This window comes from Theobroma cacao, chromosome 1 (assembly GCF_000208745.1).
Source record: "Theobroma cacao cultivar B97-61/B2 chromosome 1, Criollo_cocoa_genome_V2, whole genome shotgun sequence".
Taxonomy (NCBI): Eukaryota; Viridiplantae; Streptophyta; class Magnoliopsida; order Malvales; family Malvaceae; genus Theobroma; species Theobroma cacao.
The window spans coordinates 32316084-32338664 of NC_030850.1; the positions used below are offsets into that span (position 1 = coordinate 32316084).

The 22581-nt window shown below is 34.2% G+C and overlaps 4 protein-coding genes across 4 annotated transcripts; 3 read left to right on the forward strand and 1 right to left on the reverse strand.

Moving 5' to 3' along the window:
• On the forward strand, nt 284-2345 carry LOC18613754 (galactinol synthase 1). The gene is made up of 4 exons (XM_007051148.2): nt 284-734; nt 1081-1401; nt 1513-1647; nt 1757-2345. Exons 1-4 carry the CDS (start codon nt 405-407, stop codon nt 1979-1981), a joined length of 1011 nt encoding a protein of 336 aa, XP_007051210.2. The 5' UTR covers nt 284-404; the 3' UTR covers nt 1982-2345.
• Nucleotides 12934-13522, forward strand: LOC18613757 (cell wall / vacuolar inhibitor of fructosidase 2). The gene has a single exon (XM_018121378.1). It carries the CDS (start codon nt 12989-12991, stop codon nt 13520-13522), a length of 534 nt encoding a protein of 177 aa, XP_017976867.1. The 5' UTR covers nt 12934-12988.
• Nucleotides 16639-19431, forward strand: LOC18613758 (putative pentatricopeptide repeat-containing protein At1g02420). Its single transcript, XM_018128405.1, has 2 exons — nt 16639-19089; nt 19170-19431. The coding sequence occupies exon 1, from the start codon at nt 16995-16997 to the stop codon at nt 18528-18530; it is 1536 nt and encodes a 511-aa protein (XP_017983894.1). The 5' UTR covers nt 16639-16994; the 3' UTR covers nt 18531-19089; nt 19170-19431.
• LOC18613759 (ADP-ribosylation factor) lies at nt 19649-22050 on the reverse strand. The gene is made up of 7 exons (XM_007051154.2): nt 21933-22050; nt 21332-21488; nt 21140-21210; nt 20586-20705; nt 20336-20454; nt 20151-20232; nt 19649-20025 (listed from the first exon to the last, which is right to left on the reverse strand). Exons 2-7 carry the CDS (start codon nt 21477-21479, stop codon nt 20020-20022), a joined length of 546 nt encoding a protein of 181 aa, XP_007051216.1. The 5' UTR covers nt 21480-21488; nt 21933-22050; the 3' UTR covers nt 19649-20019.

The window sequence follows — 22581 nt, forward strand, 5'->3', positions numbered from 1 at the left end:
GATGATGATTGGTTGATAGGACAAAGTTTATGTCCCGTGATCGACATGCACCAAATCGCAGCTGATTAAAACTCTTTCCCTCTTCGAACAAAATACAAAGACCTTCTAGCATCTTCCACTACCACCATTACGGTAGGTCCCTGTCCAGAACTTTCTCGGAACCAATACTCCCACCGTTGGATCATCTTAAGGACACGTGTATGGCCAATACACCCTGAAACATAAAATTTTGCATTAACTATCTAGAATTAAACTCCCCGGTTCCGGTTCAGGTTCTATTTAAACACCTTCAGCCATCTCAAGTTCTTCAAAGGAAAAACTCAACAAAGCCAAAGCAGAAAGAGCTCTCTTCGGTCCTCCTATAGCCATCTCCCTCCCGGCCCTCTCCTACGTTTTGGACTCCCATGGCTCCTGAACTGGTTCAAGCTGCTGCTAAACCAACCGCTTTCGCCAAACCTGTCACGTTGCCTAAGCGGGCTTATGTCACGTTCTTGGCTGGAAATGGAGACTACGTGAAAGGTGTTGTAGGGTTAGCCAAAGGTTTAAGGAAAGTAAAATCCGCATACCCATTAGTAGTTGCCGTTTTGCCCGACGTGCCCGAGGAGCACAGGCGGGTCCTGGAGAACCAGGGTTGTATCGTTCGAGAGATCGAACCCGTTTACCCTCCTGAGAACCAGACACAGTTCGCCATGGCTTACTACGTCATCAACTATTCTAAGCTCCGTATTTGGGAGGTACGTTCTTTGCTACAATACACGTGGTTAATTAATTTGCTGGTTCTGTTTGTCAACGTGGCGGCCTCTCAGTACTTTAGCCTGCGTTAACCTTGGCACAATGTCTGGATTATCAGGCGGTACATGTTTGAAGAAAATTTTTTTTTTCTTGACGAGAATGCCCTTCCATGATCTGGAAAGTTATATTTGTAAAGAGGGGTGTTAGTGTCTTTTAATGCCTACAAATGTTATGAGGCTCTTGAGTTTACCTACGTTCTGTAACATGATTCGTCTTGTATAATTACGCTGGTTTTATTTATACCAATTCTTTTCATTTAACTTCCTGGTATGAATTTTGTGGGTGCAGTTCGTTGAGTACAGTAAAATGATATACCTGGACGGAGACATTCAAGTATTTGACAACATTGATCACCTGTTTGATTTGCCTGATGGGCATTTTTACGCTGTAATGGACTGTTTCTGTGAGAAAACATGGAGCCACACCCCACAATACAAGATCGGTTACTGCCAACAGTGCCCTGACAAGGTCAAGTGGCCTGCCGAGATGGGTCAGCCCCCTTCTCTTTACTTCAATGCCGGCATGTTTGTGTTTGAGCCCAGCCTTTTCACCTATGAAAATCTCTTGGAGACCCTTAAAATCATCCCTCCGACCCCATTTGCTGAGCAGGTATCTTGAAAAGTTTTCAATTGATGAAATTAATAATTCAGAAAGTAAAGAAATTAAATGATCGGTTTGTAGGATTAAAGTGACCTGATTTTGACATTTTGTTTGTGACAGGACTTTTTGAACATGTTCTTTAGGGACATTTACAAGCCAATTCCTTTGGTATACAACCTTGTTCTTGCCATGTTATGGCGTCATCCGGAGAATGTGGAGCTGGACAAAGTTAAAGTTGTTCATTACTGTGCAGCTGTAAGTAGTTTAAACAAGAAAGTTCTTATTAGAGAATTTTTTTTTATTTCTTAACTAATTCTTTGTCTTAGTCTTTATTGCTGACTGTGTGGTGCGTGGGAGTAAACAGGGGTCAAAACCGTGGAGGTACACAGGGAAAGAAGAGAACATGCAAAGAGAAGACATCAAGATGCTTGTGCAGAAATGGTGGGACATTTACAACGACGAGTCACTTGGTTACAAGAAACCAACTGTTGCCGAAGGAGCGGCAGAGCCCGTGAACCCGCAGCCATTCGTGGCGGCGCTCCCAGAAGCTGGTGCAGTCCAATACGTGACCGCCCCATCAGCTGCGTAAACGTGGCCAGCTAGATTTTAGAAGAAGGATCGGATCAACACATCAACTAATTAAACCATAGATGTAGAAAATTGAAGAGTCGAAAAGGGAGCAAATTCCTTTTCCCTATTGAAAGGCGGAGGTGGTCTTAAACAGGGATTCGGGAATAAAAGCTTCCAGGTCTTGCCTTCTGTTTTTTTCTTTCCTTCTTTTCTTGGTGTCGAAGTGATCAAGTCTAGTGGCAACTTGACGTGTGGGGACAGTTGTATGCGTCTGTTCATAATGCTTTTCCGAAAAGAGTCTCTGCTAATGAAAGGGTATGCAGAATTGTAATCTTTTGCAGCAATGCTGGTGAAATAAAAATACAGTACATGTTTCTGAATCACGTGTTCCAATTGCCAAAATCTCTAGTATATTTATAGATCTCTACTGCAGCTTTTAAATCCCAAGAGTATGTCTTCATTAATTTATGGATTCATCCCTCCTCTTGGTAAGCCTGCAGGCTGGGAGGTCCTCATCCTGGAATGAGAGTGAGAGTCGTAAATTATCTTCTCGTTAACATAGTTTTTCATGGTCCGATTAATATACTCTTAATAACAAGAAATGCTTGCCTTTTACTATATAACAAGTTATCTGTTTTTAAATATTTTGAAAATGGCATTGATGCGAAGGCGTCATGTTCCACAAAGTTGTGGCCCTCGCATTGATGCCCTTAAGGTATCATTTTCAATTCCATTTCCTTTGTCAATAACAAAACATATTTTTATTTCGTATTTTTTCTCTATATTGTACTTAATTAAATTATATATATTTGGTTGATAGTTTTATATTTTTTCAAAAAATAGAAAGAGAGAATAGAATAAAAATATAATTAATAATAAAAAGTAAGAAAAATACATTAACACTTTCAAGTTTTGTCGATAATTTTATACAAATTCATTAGTTTTCGAAATATACATTTCATCACGAACTTATAAATGACATTAATGGTAAACATAAAACGTCTAAAATATTTTTATTTTTTTTTCATTATTTTTTTCTTAGTCAATCGGCAGCTCACTTTACACTGTTCGGCCATCTCGCGGTAGGATGAGAGCTCTTGTTCCAGGAGGGGAAGGGAGATCCGACAAAGCTGGATCTAGGGTTTTGATTGTGGGAAGAGGTAAAGGAGAGAATTTTTTTTGAATAGAATAAAAATTAAAAATGAAAAATTATAGTTTATATAGGATGGTAATTTATAAAATTAATGAAGGATAAAATTATTCAAAAAATATTATCATATCATCATATTGACAAAAACATTAATTATTGAATTTATGTGTCTAACGAAATATTTTTTTATGGACTGTTTATTTCAAAAATTAATAAATACAAGTAAAATTATAGGTAAAACTTGAGGATATTAATATATTTTACTTTAAAAATTAAAATATTAATTAAACGAAGCCATAGTTTAATTTATAAGAAAGGAGAAAAGGAGATGAGCACCTAGGAAAGAAGTTAATTATAAGAGAGGGACCATAAGACCTTCTTAGTCATGGGAGAAGGACGATGTTGTAATGGGAACATTCGAAAAGACAAAGAGGAAAAAGAGTGAAGTCAGTGGGAAAAGTAGCCAGGTTACCAAGGGTATCATGAAAAAAAAAAAAAAGAATTGAAAATGGGGAACGATTCTGTGGAGAAGGAGAAAATTGAAGAAGGATATTCTTGAAAAACTATTTGGAGAAAAAGAACTACCTTGTTGATCGAGAAGCATCGGGGTCTGATGGTTATATAACGCTTAAAAACTTGGTCATTTTGAAGGAAACAGAGGCCTCATGGGAGCCTTGGACTAGATTTTAATGTGCCAAAGGAATCGGTGATCAAGGCTTTCTCTACATTGGATATGGCGGCTGAAGGTGTTGACAGAGCTCAGAGTGGAGTTGAGCATGGTGGAAAGTATTTGCGAAAAGGAGTTGAAAAGATTTCTATTTTCTTCATTCAATTAAATATTTACAATAATCAAGTATTTATATGCTAGTGCCAGATGTCATAATATTTACATTAAAGACACTAAAGTACCTAACCACTGCTATTGCAAAAATATTATAATTACAAAATTAATCTCTATTACCCCCCCTCAAGGGGAGCATCGATGTCATCCATGCTCAGCTTGCTCTTCAAAAATTGAAACTGAGATTGTTGCAATGCCTTGGTAAAAAGATCTGCAAATTAATCTCTAGTACCAACATGTTGTGGATTGATAGTCCTATTTAGCACCTTGTCTCATATGAAGTGACAATCAATCTCAATATGCTTAGTCCTTTCATGAAGAGTAGGATTTTTGCATATATAAATAGCTGATTGATTGTCACAATACAAAACCACAGAATTTTTATGTTGGATGTCAAAATCTGTAACAAGTATATAAGCCATAGTACCTCACAACATGTCGAAGCCATTGCTCAATATTCTTCCTTTTTGGAACTTCGAGCGACAACAGATTGTTTCTTCGATTTCTAGTTGATGATAGAGTTTCCAAGAAACACTCTAAATCCAGATATAGACTTCCCGGAATCTTTACATCCAGCCCAATCACTGTCTGTATAAACTTGTAATTGTAAATTGGACTTAGTTGGTAGTAAGACTCCTTGACTTGGAGTTGACTTCAAATATCTCAAAACTCTATATGCAGCTTGTAAATGTGTGGCTCGAGGCTTGTCCATAAATTGAGAAAGGCATTGCATAACAAAGGATATATGGGGTCTGGTGAAAGTTAAGTAAAGAAGACTACCAACCAGTTTCCTATAGCTTATGGCATCTTGTATTAATTCTGTAGCATCATCCTTTGTTAACTTACTGTTGCAATCCATGCGAGTAGTGATGCGTTTGGCACCAAGAAAACCACATTCATTGATCAGATCTAATTTTATTTACATTGACAAATAAAGATTCCTTTTTTGACCTTGAATTTCCAAGTCTAGGAAATATCTTGGTGTACTCAGATCCTTTAACTTGAATTTGGACCTGAGAAAATCTTTCACAACAGCTAAAGCAACTAATGATGTACTCCCAATCACAATATCATCTGCATACACCAATAAAGCAATGAAATCACCTTTGTTAATAGTTTTAGTAAATAATGAATAATCACTCTTGGACTGTTGAAAACCAAAACTAATCAAAGAATTTGTAAATTTTGAATTCCATTGCCTTGAGGCTTGTTTAAGGCCATATAATGCCTTTTTCAACTTGCATATAAGCTTGTAACTATTTGGATAATCACCTTTTACCTCATATCCTTGTGGCATATCCATATACATTGTCTCATCTGGTTCCCTATTTAAAAAGGCATTATTTATGTCTAACTGACATAAATGCCAAGCTTTAACTGCTGCTAATGCAAAGAATGTATGCACTGTTGTTTGCTTGGCTACTGGACTAAAAGTCTCAATCTAATTAAAACCTTCCACTTGGCTATATCCCTTTGCAATTAGCCGTGCCTTGTATCTCTCAATAGCTCCATCCACATGTAATTTTACCTTATATACCCACTTACAACCCACAGTACGTGCATTATCAAGTAAGGGAACAACAAACCAACTCTCATTCTCTTCCAAGGCCTCAATTTCAGATTTTATGGCATTTCTCCATTGATCATATAAAATAAGTTGTCGATAACTATATGGTTCAAGAATATGGCTAAGTGAAGTTGCAAAAGCCTTAAAGGAAGAAGAAAGTTTTTGTGAAAAAATGTGGTTAGCAATAGGATAATGAGAAACATTATTAGTATGGCTAGGTAAATCACAATGATAAACATCTAAGTACTTTGGTTTTTGTTTTATTCTTGTACTTCTCCTAGGTTGAAATGAAGAATTGGGATCAGTTTCAAGAATGGTTTAATTTGGTGAAAATGATAGATTATCATCAACATTACGTTTTTGTGAACTGCTGTTTGTGGCAATGGAATCAATGAGAGATATAAGATGCATGGATGAATTTGGATAAGTGGTTGTTGAGGGAGAAGGTATATCCTAGTATGAGCATGATGGATAAATGTTCTAATCAGTGTTGTGTTGGGGAAAAAAAAAAGGAAAATTATCTATGTTACTGTTTAAGTTATGAGCATGCAAAGTATTGCTATCTAGAAATAAATTTCCTAGCTTAGCAGGAAGGCTTTTAGATCTAAAAGGTAAAACATGCTCATAGAAAACAACATCCTTGGAATTGAAGATTTGATGTGTATTTAAATCATATAGCCTATATCCTTTAATTCCAATGGGGTAGCCAATAAACACACATTTTCTAACTCTTAGGTCAAATTTTCTTCTATGTTGTGTTAGTGTGGAGGCAAAACATAATGAATCAAATACCCTAAAATGGCTATATGAAGGTAATTTGTTGAATAAAAGTTTATATGGGGTCTTGTTTTTGAGAACTAGAGACGGTATCCTGTTTATGAGATGAGATGCAACTAATATTGAATCACCCCAAAATTGTATAGGCATGGAAGCCTGAAACATTAATGTTCTTGCCACATTTAGCAAATGTTGATGTTTCCTCTAAACAACCCCACTTTGTTGGGGTGTATCCACACATGATAGCTGATGTATTATGCCTTTTGAAGAAAAAAATTCAAAAAGATTAAATTCAGATGCATTATAATCTGTTTTATTTTGTAATTAAATTGTGTTTCAATCATATTGTAAGAACTTGATACTATAGTGATAACTTCTGATTTATTTTTCATGAAAAAGGTCCATGTGAATCTACTATAATCATCTACAATGGTGAGGAAAATTTTATAACCTTTAAAAGCAGCAACATAATATAGACCCCAAATGTCTATATGAACCAATTCAAAACAAGAGATACTAGATTTTTCATGTAAAGGAAACTGAAGTTTCTTTTGTTTGCAAGTAGACAAATTTCACAAATTGTATCATTAGAAACACTTACATCATAACAAAACTATTTAATAACAGACAACCTGTTTGATGAAGGATGTCCCAATCGAAAATGCCAAACATCAAAGGTTTTTGGAACCTTGTTACAATTGACATTAAAAACATTAAAATTACTATTAACCAAACTATTTGAGACAGTTTTTGAAATCTTTTGAGGAGATGAGTTTAAAATAGAATCTTTTGGGGCATAATGCTCAATTGTAATGGTAGGAAACTGGCTTTGCAATATATATAGGCCTGCTTGAGTCTTAGCAAGACCAGTCATTCTCAATGAACTTGTGTCCTGAATTAGACAATCATTATCAGTAAATTTCAAATGATATGTCTTGGACTTTGTAATCTTACTTACTTAGATTAAATTGAATCTAAATTCTAGTACACACAATACGTTATGCAAAATTAAAAATGATGACAGCTTAACTATTCTTATATGAGACACAACAGCTTTTGTATCATTAGGCATTTGAACATAAACATCTTTTACAGCTTTTGATGATATGAATGATCTTAAAAAACATGTTATATGATCTGTTGCACCAGAATCAACAATCCAGATATGATGGTCAAACATAATAGTAGGCTTAACTGAAGGTAAATGTTGTAATGAAGAAGAGTTTGAGGCTAAAATTGTACCTGTCATAGCAAAGTTCACAATTGAGGGATTATGTTGAAGAGAATCTATCTTAAAGTTGCCATTTGAGGGTGGATTATCAACTAAGTTTGTTCCCTGCTCACTGAGTAACACTATGAGTTTTTGAATCTGATTTTTGATAAGAGCTATGTTAGATAAGGAGTCTGTAATTTCCTCACACTGATTTGCTTGTAGATTAATCACAGAATTATTGACTTAAGAAATTGTTCTTGGACATTTGGGGTTTCCTTTTCCCTTTGTAAACTTGAAATCAGGTGGAAAATCCACAAGTTTGTAACACTTCTCCTTATTATGTCAAGGCTTACCACAGTAGTTACAGATAACTACAGACACAAACTTTTCTTTCTTTCTTCCATCGATGATTGTAGCCATGGCAGAGGACTCATGGAAAATTTGTGTGTGAGTGATGGATCATTGAGTTTCCTTTCTGAGAACAAGGTTGTAAGCCTCGTCTAGAGTAGGAAATGGTTTCATCAACAACAACTGTGACCGTAACGCAGCAAAGGATTCATTGAGCCCATTAAGAAACTTAAATACCATATCCTTCTCATACTGATTAATATTTTTTCAAAGCATCTCTCATTATAGGTTCCACAATCACAGCTTGGTGAAGGTCTAAATATCCTCAACTCTTCCCATAAAGCATTTAACTTAGTAAAGTAGGCATCAATACCTTTCGTACCTTGATTTGTATTTGACAAAATGAACTGTAGATGACAGATTTGAGCATCATCAGGTTGGGAAAATCTCTTCTTCAAAGTTGGCCAGATCTGACATGTTGAATTCATGTAAAAAATGGTGGAGGCGATTAGAGGAGAAATCGACTCAATCACCATGCAATAATGAGGTTGTTACAACGCATCCATGAAACATGCATCTCATCAGTGACCTCTGGGTCCTTAATGGTTCCATCCACGAATCCAACCTTGTTTCGAATCGAGAGTGCGAGCATGAATTGGCGACTCCAAGTGACATAGTTGGTGGAGGTGAGCTTGAGGTTAATCACCACCAACCCATGGTGATCTGAATGGTGGAGATAATATGGAGATTGAGGGTCCTCAGATGGAGGAAGTAAGGTCTTCAAATTCACAGACCTAGCCATGAAAAGCTAAAAAAAAAAAATCTGAAGAATTGATAGAAAATGGAAGAAAATTTGACAGATAAATAACAAATAATCCAAGGAAGAGAATGGGTAATAGAAAATGAAAGAAAAATAAGTGAAAATTTCTATGGATCAAGCTTCTGCTTTGATACCATGACAGGGCTCAGAGTGGAGTTAGGCATGGTGGAAAGTATTTGGGAAAAGGAGCTAAAAAGATTTCTATTTTCTTCATTCAATTAAATATTTACAATAATCTGGTATTTATATGCTAGTGCTAGATGTCATAATATTTACATAAAAGACACTGAAGTACCAAATCACTGCTATTACAAAAACATTACAATTACAATATTAATCTTTATTAGGTGTCAAATAAAAAGATAAAAGGTCTATGTTAAGGTTGAATTATATGTTTTTTTTTTCATAATAATATTACTTTCATGGATCAAAAAGGGAATGGGAAAGGGAAAAAAAAGAGGTCGGTTAGAAGGTTACATTGTCTTCTTGTAAGAGACCAAATTGAAGGTAGTCATTGGAATTGTTAAGATCTATGAATATGTGTGGGGTAGGGATAAAATTCAAGGCCATTTTGTGGAGGTTGAGGGAAGGTTAAGAGGGATCATAAGTATTTGATAGGAAATTTTTTTATATGGAAGAGGTAATTGCCAATAGAAATTAAGTTAGGAAAATCAATAAGAGGTGTGCCTTGGGAATGTTAACATTCCCAACGATGAAGGTAAGAGGAAGCTACTCTGAGAGGAATGGGTAGGAGTGATCAAAAGGAGGGGTGTTTGGCGATGCTTAGGTGGGTTCTCAAAAAGGTAAGGAATGAAAAAGTGTAGATTGGGAAGGGTGAGGTGTGGAGCTCTACAACTTAATTTGAGAAGTTTATGAATGAATCTAGGTTAGCTAATTTTCCAATGTTGGGCAGTAGGTTCACATGATATAATAATAGAAAGGATGCAACATTTAGCATACTCCATAAGTTCCTCATTAAAGTAGAGCTTTTTGGGTGTTATGATAATATGATTTAAAACTACTAGCCAAGCTTTTTATCGGATCAAAATGCAATTATTTTAAGAGCTATAATGAGTTAAATTGGGGCTCAAGCTTATTTAAGTTTTTAATCATTGACTGGAAGAGAAAAGTTTTAAGCAGTTACTGCAGGTGAAGCTTATTTAAGTTTTTAATCATTGACTGGAAGAGAAAAGTTTTAAGCAGTTACTGCAGGTGTATTGGGAGAAAAAGAAAAGGTATAAGGTGAGGGTGCAACATGGGGGAGGTTTTAAAAAATTGAAAACAATCAATAAAAAATAGAATATATATATATATAATATCTAAAAACACTCTTAAACTATTTAAGAAAATTCATATAAACCCTTATTCTTTTATTGCGTTAAATCAAACGTTTGTATTTTTATTCTAAACCTAATAAATTTTTATATTTTTATTTTGAATCAAATAAGTTAATGGAAAAACCTTACACTAGTTGAAAATTGACTTATTTTTTAAAAATTTTCCCCTTCCCTTAATTTTGGATTTCCCCTTCGTAAAAAGAAACCCTAAGCTAAACCTAACCCTTCCTAACTCCCTCAGCTAAGTTCCTCTCGCTCTTTGCATCCTAGCCCTCAGCTTGTCAGCTTCACCTCAACGTGTGAGAAACATCAAAGATTATAGTAGACAAAAAAGGAAAATAAAAGTTGCCATTGCTTGTCAGATGAGGATTCAACATGGACGTGGAAAGTTGAAATTTTCAAACTAGATCACTTAATAACCTACTGTGGTTGGTCATGTTTTTGTCAGCTCCTCACCAGCGTTGATCGACTCCTCACCAACGTTGGTTGGTGGCTGTCGGTTTCATGTCGGCTTGGTCGATAACAACCTCTTCCACAATTGAAATTGGTCAAGTTAATTGATACCTAGCCTTACACATAAGTGGAAGTGTAGGAGACTATCGGTGAATGTTATGGAAATAAGGCATCTAGACTAGATGGATTCAATTTAAATTTCTTCAAAATCAATGATTGACAATAAAGGAGAGGTGATGCAGTTCATGGATAAATTCTTTGATAGTGATAAGTTAAAGTAGAGGGTCAACTAACTACCCGTTATTTGTTGGATTAATTATTAGTTAAAATTATTTTTTTGCAAAGATTGTAGAGTCTGATTAATTTGGTTGAGTAACTAGCTACCCCTTTCGTCAATTCCCAATCTACAAGAGTTTTGTTGGCACAAAATTGAGAAATTCATGCATTTGATGAAAAGAAATCCCATCGAAACACGTGAAATAAATGATATATATATATATATATCAACAAGGCAATGAATTAATTTTTCTCATACACTGACATGGCTTAGTTTAGCTAGTAAGAAGAGGCCTTTTTTCTTTATTAATAAGGATTCGATCCTTATCTGAAGTATTTTGAGAGTAAAATCCTGAATGCTTATAAATTGATGTGAATGAGTGCATCATATTACTAAAAAAAAATTCCTACCATTTGTGATAATCTCCATAAATACATCAAATATTATAATTTGAAAGTTTAAGGTTACACTCCTCAACCATATATATAAAATGCAACTTTTTTTACGTTTGGATAGAATAAATTTTAACACATTACAAAAATGGCTTCGTTCAAATGCTTATCTTCTATCATTATCACTTTCATATGGCATAATGTTTGAAAAAGTTCTTAAACTACTTAAAAAAATTCAAATAAGTTCTTTTTCTTCTACTCCATTCAATTAAGTTTTCATATTTTTATTTTGAAACAAATAGGTCTTTATAACCAATGATTGCTTAATTTTCATTAATTAAATATCATTTATTATTTTATATTCACATGATTGTGACGTGGAGAGTGAAAATACCACATGACCATATCATCATTCCATTTTATTATTTATTATGTTATGTCATCATGCATGTTAACATTATATGATATAGAATGTTAAATAGTACTTTGGTTAACAACGGTTAATCAACTATTAATTACAAGAACTTATTTAACTTAAAATAAAAATATAAAAAATTCATTGAACATAATAAAATAATAAAAATTTATTTAAATTTTTTTTAAATAATTCAAAAATTTTATTAGCTACTATTCCTTTTCCTATGTGTCTCCCTCTTCTTCGATAGGTGCCATGCTGAGAAAGCCTTTATTGACAGCATTTGTGAGCAGTGCTAAGACTTCAGTTTTTGCACTTTAGCTCACCGCAATGACCTTTGCTTGGCTGCAGCCGATTTGCATGGCCTTGCCATGATCTTTATTTTAGTGATTGTTGCTCAAATTCAGAACACATTCGGTCAAATCCCGAACATTCTCAAAAAATTGAATGACCTTCTTGGCCAACAAGGACTAGGGGTTTGCCTAAAAGATTATAACAGCTCATTAGGGAATTATCAGAGTTCATTCGGCTTTATGTCTAAAAATGCTTATTGGGACCCCTTAAACTTTGTTAGAGATAGAATAAACGAAGTTATTAATTGTCATAATATCTTTAGGAGGAATAGTCAAGGATAATATCAATGTGATCAAATTATCAAAGATCATTTTGCTAATCAATGATCGTCTTATACCAAGGAAAGTCGTAGACCAAGCCAAATTGTAGTTATTATTATTATTGAAAAAAATTACCATCGATGCTCATAAATGAGTTTAAGGTGCCATTGATATGTAGGTGGAATTAATAGATAAAAACCATAGTGATGCTCAACTATACCTATTTCATTTAACCTTTTATAATTTAGTCATTCCATTGAAAAAAAATTGAAAATGAATGTGTAAACATGTTTACCTATTTCTAATGAAGTAAACTAAATGCAAACAAAGGATTGACATAGGACTTAGAAGACTACTGATTTAAATGATTTTGAATTGTGTTTATGAGATATTGTTTGCTTCGAGATTTATTTTCATGGTTGGCATGAGATATTGAAAACTAAATAAACGACGAAAGAGGTGCCATAATATATTGGTGACCATAAATTAAAAATTTAATATCAGAACTTAAAATCTCGTAAAAATATTGAGAACGGTCTTGACGTGATTAATTTTACATTAAAATTCATATCAAAAGGAGTTTAACAATCTAAGGGATTTGGGTTGACTACCTTTGGTCAAATTTCCTATCTAGGAGAACATCCTGCATGCATGGCAAGAAATCTGGTTGAAGGAAGTCAGACAAAAGAATAACAATGAATGGATCCCCTGTCCGCATAATATCCGCTAATGGATCTTAAATTGAGAATTTCCACAAATGTACTTTACAACGACTATATATATTTATGTTTCTTAGGTTTACAGAAAAATTAAGAAAAAAAAATGGCTTCCTTCAAGTGCTTGTTTTCCGTAGCCATCTTTTGCCTAGCCAGCTTTCTTTTCTTCAATTGTTGCGATGCTGATAAGGCCTTAATCGACAGTATCTGTAAGGAGTCTCAAGACTACGACTTTTGCACTTCAACTATCAACAACCACGCTCGCTCACCTACAGCTGACTTGCGTGACCTCGCCTTGATCGCTGCTTCGCAGACTGTCAGTCAAATTCAAGACACACTCGATCGAATCCCCACCATTCTTAAACAAGTGCAAGACCCTCTTGGCAAGCAGCGGCTAGGGGATTGCCAAACTGATTACAACACTTCACTGGGGAAGTTCCAAAGCGCATTCGGTTCGACGTCAAATAAAGCTTATTGGGATGCCTTGAGCTTTGTTCGGGATGGAACTAACATAGTCATCGATTGTCATAATAGTTATAGACGGAACGGTCCAATAGCCACATCCCCGATAGCCGAGGACGATACCAAGGTGTTCAAGTTGTCAGAAATTATTTTGATAATTGTTGATCGACTCATTTGACTGAATTAAAACTAAATAAATATCAATTTGATATGGTGTTATGTTTATTTTTTAGGGACATGACATTAGACTTTTTTTTAAAAAAAAAAAGCATAATCAAAGGTGACTCAATAAGTTCAAAAACTTGAAACAAAATATTTAAATAAATTTTTTTATTAAAATTAAAAAAATTATTAAAAATCATAGTTCATCCTAGCTTTTACTTTAACAAGATTTCTTGTTAATACTTTTTTTCAATGTTCTTCATCCCTTTTTATTTGCTTTTAACCACTTTTATCAATTATTTTATTTTTTAATAATCTCATTTTTAAATCAATCCAAGAACTTATTTCATGACTCTTAAGCTTAGCACTAAAATTTCTTCAATCTCTCGTGCCAGCATTAGCTAGTTTACTTGTACTAGAAGCCAAATTAAATAATTTGTAATTAAAACAAAATACTCTGTCTAAGTCTTTTGAATGAACTATACACCTTCTTTCATGCGTCTTCCCATTTTTCAACTTTTGAATATAATATGTAGCAGAAAAATGTCTTGAAAATTCATCTTCAAGAAAATCTAAATCATTAACTTTAATTGGACCTTTTTCTACTAATAAATTTCTTAAATTTGTATCAATATTTGTCCTTTGACTTGGATCATAAATACTTTTAAAAATGGAATCATCTAAAGTAATAACTTGATTCTTTTCATCTTGATTTTTAAGATCATTTTGAATCCCTTTATCAACTTCTTATTCTAGTATTTCATCATCATCTAACTCTCCAAGATTATTAATTTGTTCATTTAAGGGATATTCATTAATAATTTTTGATTCATTATTTTTATTACTTGTAAAAAATTTATCAAGTGCTCTTTTTTTAAATTGTATTAAACCTTCAATTCTTTTTTTTTAAAGCTTTAAATAACCAGATTCATATTTTTTATTTAACATATTCAAATATTTATTATGAGGTACAAAAATATTTAGCTATTATAATTATCTTATATTTTTTAAAAGGCTAATATAAAATCAACAATCAAAATTTCTAATTCAAATGAATCAATTATCACATAAAATAAAGACAATATAATAATATAATATAAACTCTAAATTAAAGTAAAAAAGTCTATAAATACTAAAACAATAGTCCGTAATTGTTGAATGCTTATTGCAAACTGCAAATGAGGCTCATGGTTTTATGAAGATAATAATATAACAAATTTCTTGTATATTCTTTAGAGAAAAATTAAAGTTAAAAGAAGAAAGAGCAAATGAGAAAAGAAGAATTCAAAAGTAGATATTATACATTGAAAAAAAATTGGTTTTATTTAGGAAAAAAATAGCGGTTAGAAATTATTAAATACGTTAATTGGAAATGGGAGAAATAAGTGAAAAAAAAATATGTTGGAGATGATTAAATACATATGACCATTAATTGATTGAAAATTAGAGAATATAGTTGAGAATTAATGACATTCTAAAAATTAAAAAATGATAGAAAATTAAAATTTATTAAGTACATAATTAAAAAAGTGGAAGAATAAATAATTTCATTAATTATTAAGTATTTTATTTTTTAATATAATTAATTATTATAAAATTATAAAACTTTCCTAAATTTGAGACCTCTCCAAATTGGAGGCCTAAAGCCGTTGCTTGAGTGGCTTCACCCAAGGGCCGGCCTCAAGCATGATTGTAGATTAGATAGTGGGGATGAAGTTGCTAGTAAGTTCCTGAGTTAGGTTGGTATAGGAGGAATGCTTAGAAATGGGAAGGATTCGTTAAGAATATGTTCTTTGGAGCGATAGGGTGTGTTGATGAAGTATGGCTGAAATTTTAGTCATCAAGGATAGAGTTAGGGTTAAAGACGAAGAGAAATAAGAGTTAAACATTTTTAAAATTAATATGTTGAGTTTAATTAACGATAAAAGAATTCATAATTCATAATAGATAATAATTTTATACAACATGTAAATGAAAAAGAATGAGAAAAGAAAAATTTACAATAATGTTTTAAGAAAATTGTCTAAATTCTAATTCATCAATTATTGACTTTATATTAAAAAAGTATCAATGTCTTTCTCAATATAAACAAGATCAATATCTAATTTTTCAAAATAAACAAGACGAATTAATCTATCAAGCAAAATTTACACTTCAACTATCAAAAGCCACACTCGTGCAATTACAGCTAACTTGCATGGCCTCGCCTTGATCGCTATTTCACAGGCTGTCCGTCAAATTCAATGGCGATCGACGTTAGGGGTTTGCCAAACTGATTACAAAACTTCACTGGAAAAGTTCCAGGGTGCATTTAGTTCTATGTCTAAAAATGCATATTGGGACACCTTTAACTTTGTTAAGGATGGAACTAACACAGTTATCGATTGTCATCAATATTTATAGAAGGAATGATCCAATAGCTACATCGTCGATAGCCGAGGACGATACCAATGTTATCAAGTTGTTGGAAATCATTTTGATAATCAACAGTCGACTCATGAAACAGAAGTAAGAATAAAGAAATGCCAATTTGACATGGGAATGAATTAGATAAAGGGGAAAGAAGGTAATTATATTCATATCTCTTTATACCTTGTATGTAACTTGAGTAACAAGAATAATTAAATTGTAACTATCATCAAATATTTGTATTTATCTGATGATAGATACAAAAGAGTTGAATTTAATCTCCTTTGTCTCAAATTGTACTTGATAAAAGAAAATTACTATAAATATATATATACTTCCCATTACATTTTCCTCTTTGTATAAAAATGTATCATGTAGGTAAAATAGAGGGAAGATTTGTTTTGATTGTAATTGCTGATATAATCCAATGAATATCCAAACAATGTCTCCTTCATAAATATGCACTTGGAGTTTTAATGGTTAAAATTGGTTAGAATAAGGCAATACCTTTTCTATTATTCTTCAAGTAAAGGAAAAGAAGAATTCCTTGATAATAAAATCGACTGAGCTAGGCATCTATACTAATTAGAAAGAGTTTGATTCATTGACAAAAAAAAATATTCAAATTATAACATAAAGAAAAATAATAATAAAAAATATATAAAAGATTCTAAATATTCTATATGAGAATTAAAACTGTATCATAATCCTATATTCCTATTGTAATCTAATAATTTTTTAATTTAAAAAAAATCCCAGAGAACGTAGACTATAATGTTAACATTATCAATGAAATAAGTCAATTTTCATTATTAGGTCATGGGGTGTGCATAGTGCAACCTAAAAGATCAAAACGCAGCCGTTTGAATGATACTTGAAACGTTGTCGCTTAACAATAATTGTGCTTTACTGCATCAGCCTTGCCAATAGCGAAAGGCAGGAGCTCCCTCGTTTCCAATCCTTTCCCTCACTCTGCAAAATCCAAAAGCAAAATCACAGCAACAAAAAGAACAACAAAAAAAAAAAGAAAGAAAAGAAGCTCCATAACTATCTATTAACCAGATATCGCAAAATAAGCAATGATAATTCGTCCCTCTCTGTCTCACCAATCCCCTTCAAGGTACGTTTCATCATTCTCATTCCTTCCCTTCAAGTTCATTTGCTCTGATTCCAATCCTCCCTCAAGCGACGACGTTGACATCGTCTACCGCATCATAGCTAGCTCGACTTCTTCAAAAAACTTGACCCAGTCGTTAAAATCAACTGGGATTTTTCTCTCAAATGGTTTAATCGATAAAGTACTAAAAAGGGTCCGGTTTAGCCATGGAAATCCTTTACTAGCTTTTGAGTTCTTTAAATATACTGGAAAAAGGAAAGGGTTTTATCATACTGCTTTTTCTTTGGATACTATGCTCTATATTTTGGGTAGAAGCCGTAAATTTTATCAAATTTGGGAGGTTTTAATTGATATTAAGAGAAAGGATCAGTCTTTGATAACCCCAAGAACAATGCAAGTTGTTTTAGCTAGAATTGCTAAGGTTTGTTCGGTTAGAGAGACTGTAGATAGTTTCAGGAGGTTTAAGAAGTTTGTTTCTGAATTCGATACAGCTTGTTTTAATGCTTTGTTAAGGACATTGTGTCAAGAGAAATGTATGAAGGATGCTAGGAATGTTTATCATAGTTTAAAGCATGATTTTCGGCCAAATTTGCAGACTTTTAATATACTTTTGTCTGGGTGGAAGTCCTCGGAGGAAGCTGAAGGGTTTTTCAATGAAATGAGGGGATTGGGTGTTAAACCGGATGTTGTTTCATATAATTGTTTAATTGATGTGTATTGTAAGAATAGAGATATAGATAAAGCATATAGGGTGGTTGAAAGGATGACAGATGAGGAAATTTGGCCTGATGTGATAACTTATACGAGTATTATTGGGGGATTGGGGTTGGTTGGTCAGCCTGATAAAGCTAAAGATGTTTTGAAGGAAATGAAGGAGCATGGATGTTACCCAGATGTTGCCGCGTATAATGCTGCCATTAGAAATTTTTGTATAGCAAAGAGGCTTGGTGATGCTTATAATTTGATGGATGAAATGGTGGGAAAGGGTTTGAGTCCCAATGCAACTACTTACAATCTGTTCTTTAGGGTCTTTTATTGGTCAAATGATTTGAGAAGCTCATGTAGTTTGTATCAGAGGATGATGGATTCTGGGTGCCTGCCAAACACACAATCTTGTATGTTTTTAATTAGGTTGTTTAGGAGGCATGAAAAGGTGGGGATGGCGCTGCAGTTGTGGAATGACATGGTGGAGAAGGGTTTTGGGTCTTATGTTTTGGTATCTGATGTGTTGTTTGATCTGCTTTGTGATATGGGGAAGCTGGTGGAAGCAGAAAAGTGTTTCTCGGAAATGATAGAGAAGCGCCATAAGCCTAGCAATGTTTCTTTCAGGAGGATCAAGGTGCTCATGGAATTGGCAAACAAGCATGAGGCTGTTAAGAACTTGAAAGAGAAGATGGCCGTTTTTGGGTCTTCAATCCAGCTTCCTGGAGGTGAGGAGAACCTTAAAGAAACAGTAGATATAGACTCACTTAATGTTCATCATGCAAAAACTAACTAGTGTGGCAACTGTGGTGGTAGTATCATGTGAAAACTTATTTTATGTTCGTATTCTTGGGTTGGTTCTTCAATCCATCACCAAGTGGGGGCTATTGGTCCTGGAACATTTGACTTGTTTTGGTCTAGTCCAGTGGTTTTCAATTGGTTTTTACAGCGATGTCAATAACTCTGTCAGACAACGGAGGGGTTAATACTTTTACCTGCTCCTATGTATGCTGTGATACTCTGTTGGAGGTAGCAGAGTTGGTCTCATTTCTTATTGCACAATGGCCGGAATAGTATTTTGTTTCAACATACTTACTTGCTTCTCCATCTGGAAGTTGATCTCAGTTCCTATCATTCCTATGGAATTCTCAAGTAGCATATGGAACTGATAGTCTCACTGGATGTGAGGAAGCTGACATTTGAAACATTTCCTCTACATATTTTTCACAGAATTTGGAGCTGTAGGGGTGTCTGATTCCTCTCCCTTCTCATACTAGCCTCAGATTGCCTCTGAATTTAACAAATGTGATTTCTCTATGCGATGTTCATTTACTGCAGCAACTTTTAGCAAGCTGGTAAAAGACCTTAATTAGTGATCTGGGCTCACACTGGGGATATTTTATTTATATTTTAACTTAACCCTCCTATTCTCTAGATTTGGAAGCACGAGCAAGGTGTGGCAGCCTGGAATTACAACTTTTATTTTGACTTCATCTCACTGTTATCTACCGGTGATAGCTCAGCTGGAATTTTAATCCCTGGAAGGTAAGCTGTTATTGGAGAATTGCAGTGTCACATGTTCATTTTCAATGATGCTCAAGATATTCATTCTGTGAATCAGTCTTTGAGAGTGATGTCTGTAAAATTACCACTGAACCATGTTTTGGGCCAACGCAGGCGACCTGTTTGTTCTTTTCTGTGGCTTCCCAATTGCTCCATTCATCATCTTGAAAGGCTCGTCCACACTACTTGTGTCATTCATCACCTAAACGTGTCCTAAAAGCGTTTTTAAGATTTATAGTAACATTCTTATATTAAGCAAAAATTAACAATTAATACAATAAATTCAATACACTGGTAAAAAGCTATTACCTAATATGGTAATCTTAAAGAATGTCTTTAAAACACTCATCAGTTGATCAGGTCTTTGATAAATCAGATATTTGCAAGTGCTTGGTCTCAAACCAGCATATTCAAGAATACGATGTAAAGAAAAAACTTACACTGAATATTTAACATTACAGTAAAGGAACGGGCTAACCATTAATTTCCACCAAGAAAAGAAGGGCCACAAAACTTGGGGAATTTTTTTTTTCTTCTTTTGCAGCTATCGAGATAATACCATAAGTGAAACTGAAAATTTATCGATTATTCTTAAACTACAAGTAACAAATGGCAATGTTTGCAAGAAACAAAGAAACATGAGAAACCAAAACACTTAAACCGGGTAGACATCCATAACTCCATAAGGGGCCAGCATTAGTGAGACAACTCTCTTATGCCATCTATGCCTGCAATTGTATACATATATCAGCATAAGTAAATAAAAGGAAGGAGAAACTGAAGAAATTCAAAAGCTTACAATTTGCTACTTCAGGTTTAATTATTATTATCGAAGTCATATGCATGAGCTTACCTTGTTTGCAATGTTGTTTGAGAGCCAGTCCAGTCCCTCATACAGCCCTTCACCGGAAGTGGCACATGTGCTCTGGATATACCTGCAAAATACATAATATACAAAGTGTCATAGATATCCACAAACAGAGAGGATAAGATACTTGGATATGCACACACAGAGAGAAAGAGAAAGATTCATCTTACCAGTGGCGCTGGCGGAGAGAATGAAGGCCAAGCTTGTCAGTAATCTCAGCAGCATTCATAGCATTTGGAAGATCTTGCTTGTTGGCAAATACTAGCAGCACAGCATCCCTCAACTCATCCTTGCAATGCAAATTAAATAATTCGGTAAATTTCAGCAAGAAACCCCCTCCAGAGTGCAACTTTTCATAATTCCACAGTCATGTTCATTAGAATCACAGGACCAGCAATAAGAAAATTTATGCTCAAGTACCTCATTCAACATCCTGTGCAACTCATCTCTAGCTTCAACCACACGATCACGATCATTGCTATCAACCACAAAAATAAGTCCTTGTGTGTTTTGGAAGTAATGTCTCCACAATGGTCGGATCTATTCAGAGAAAATCAAAGCAAATCAGCTAGTGGAATAATTAAGGTAAACAAAAACCTATGAATACTTTTTCATTGTTCGAACAGATCTAACTAGATCTAAGATATACTCAAAACATAAGGTCCAATTTTAACTGCTAACCTTCGCATATACCTATCAGGCGTATTGAGGACTTGTCTTCAAAGGACTACATATATTCAGGTTATCAAGATGCTTATTGCTGATAGATTATATAAGACAAACACAAATGCCATTTATAACCACTCCTTTTCCTTTTTTTGGATAATTATAAAATTTTCAGATAATTGATAACCACTCCTTTTCACAAGGGGAAACAGAAACAATAGCGAAGAAGGTAATAAACATAACATAAGGAAAGACACCTATATTTTTTATTTCATGCACTCTTTACAATTAAAACTAAACCTAGTTACCTTGTCCTGGCCACCAACATCCCAAACAGTAAAGCTGATGTTCTTGTATTCCACGGTCTCAACATTGAAACCTACAAGGATATATATCATAATTAGAAATATCCTGCTTTGGCACAAAATTCATTTGAATGACAAATGTTAAAATTCATTTGAATAAGAAATGTTAAAATTCATAAGGCAAAAAGGACTTACCAATGGTGGGAATGGTAGTGACAATCTCTCCCAACTTAAGCTTGTAAAGAATGGTGGTTTTACCAGCAGCATCAAGCCCAACCATCAGTATACGCATCTCCTTCTTGGCGAAAAGACGGCTGAATAGCTTTGTGAAAGACAGCCCCATTTTTCACGTCTGCCAAAAACACCAAAATCATCGATTTAATTTGAAATCAAAATAAATATAGCATATTCAAGATCAGAGCAGATCCAACGGCTAGAATTCCAAAAACACATAAGATCGTTTGAGGAACGATCGGCAACCAACCAGGCCCGAATTGATCCAGATCAACACATAAAAATCTGAATCCAATCTATTACGATATAATTTCAATTCGAAAAATGTAGATCGGAGCAATTTAACGAACTTACGACGCTTCCAAGACTCAGATCAGATGAAACTAAGCAAGGAATTGAAAATTCAAGAGATTTAAAACAATTTAGAAGCAAAACTGACGTGAAATTTTGAAGAACATTGAAAAAGGAAAAGGCAGATCGGGAGAGATCGGCTAAAGTAGAGCAAAATAAAGTGAGAAATGAGAAAATCTTGTTGGTTTTGAGACGAAAGAGAGAGACTTGCCTGAGAGAAATGCGAGCGGTTATTACGCGTAATCGAACGAAGCAGAGAAGCGAAGATCTCCCCCTCTCGAAATCAGAGGAGCTGTCCTTCAATGTTTTGCGCAGATTTGGAGATTGGGTATTTATAGATCCAAACAGGATCTTAGGTTGACGGAACACCGTCTGCTCTTTTTGATTTTTCAGAAAACTTTGGCAGTTAGTTAGCATTGTCCTCTACGACGCCGTTATGACGACGCTTGATTTGAACGCGTTGTCGTTCCTAGTCTGTTTGGTAAATGGGAGGTCGGTTTCCCTTGCGGAGATAGTGAGTTTTAAAATAATTGAATAAAAATAAGTTTTTTTCAATAAAATTTATTTACTTATTTTGGTCTTCAATTTTTACCTTTCTTGTAAATCTAGCGCGTATCTCATATTGCCCTTAATGGTAATTTCGAATATTTAATAATTATGTAGTAAATAATATTTTACTCTATGGCTTTAATAGTTTTAGGAAATGGGGAGACCAAGATCTATATTGCCCTCCCTATCCTATTCCCTCCCATTAGGAATACTGAGAGGCGTTCTAATTAGTGAACCCGCAGCTATTCTCCATGTAATGGTCCACAACTCTAGCCACAGCCTTGAATTTTTTTACCCAAAAGAAGGTTCAT

Bases quoted from the DNA above. Each gene is read 5' to 3' on its own strand.
- LOC18613754 (XM_007051148.2), top strand. From the start codon at position 405: ATGGCTCCTGAACTGGTTCAAGCTGCTGCTAAACCAACCGCTTTCGCC. The intron at 1,402-1,512 runs GTATCTTGAAAA...TGTTTGTGACAG, and splicing joins CGACCCCATTTGCTGAGCAG to GACTTTTTGAACATGTTCTT. The intron at 1,648-1,756 runs GTAAGTAGTTTA...GGGAGTAAACAG, and splicing joins TTGTTCATTACTGTGCAGCT to GGGTCAAAACCGTGGAGGTA.
- LOC18613757 (XM_018121378.1), top strand. From the start codon at position 12,989: ATGGCTTCCTTCAAGTGCTTGTTTTCCGTAGCCATCTTTTGCCTAGCC.
- LOC18613758 (XM_018128405.1), top strand. From the start codon at position 16,995: ATGATAATTCGTCCCTCTCTGTCTCACCAATCCCCTTCAAGGTACGTT.
- LOC18613759 (XM_007051154.2), bottom strand. From the start codon at position 21,479: ATGGGGCTGTCTTTCACAAAGCTATTCAGCCGTCTTTTCGCCAAGAAG. The intron at 21,211-21,331 runs GTAAGTCCTTTT...ATATCCTTGTAG, and splicing joins CACTACCATTCCCACCATTG to GTTTCAATGTTGAGACCGTG. The intron at 20,233-20,335 runs GTAAGATGAATC...TGTATTTTGCAG, and splicing joins TCTCTCCGCCAGCGCCACTG to GTATATCCAGAGCACATGTG.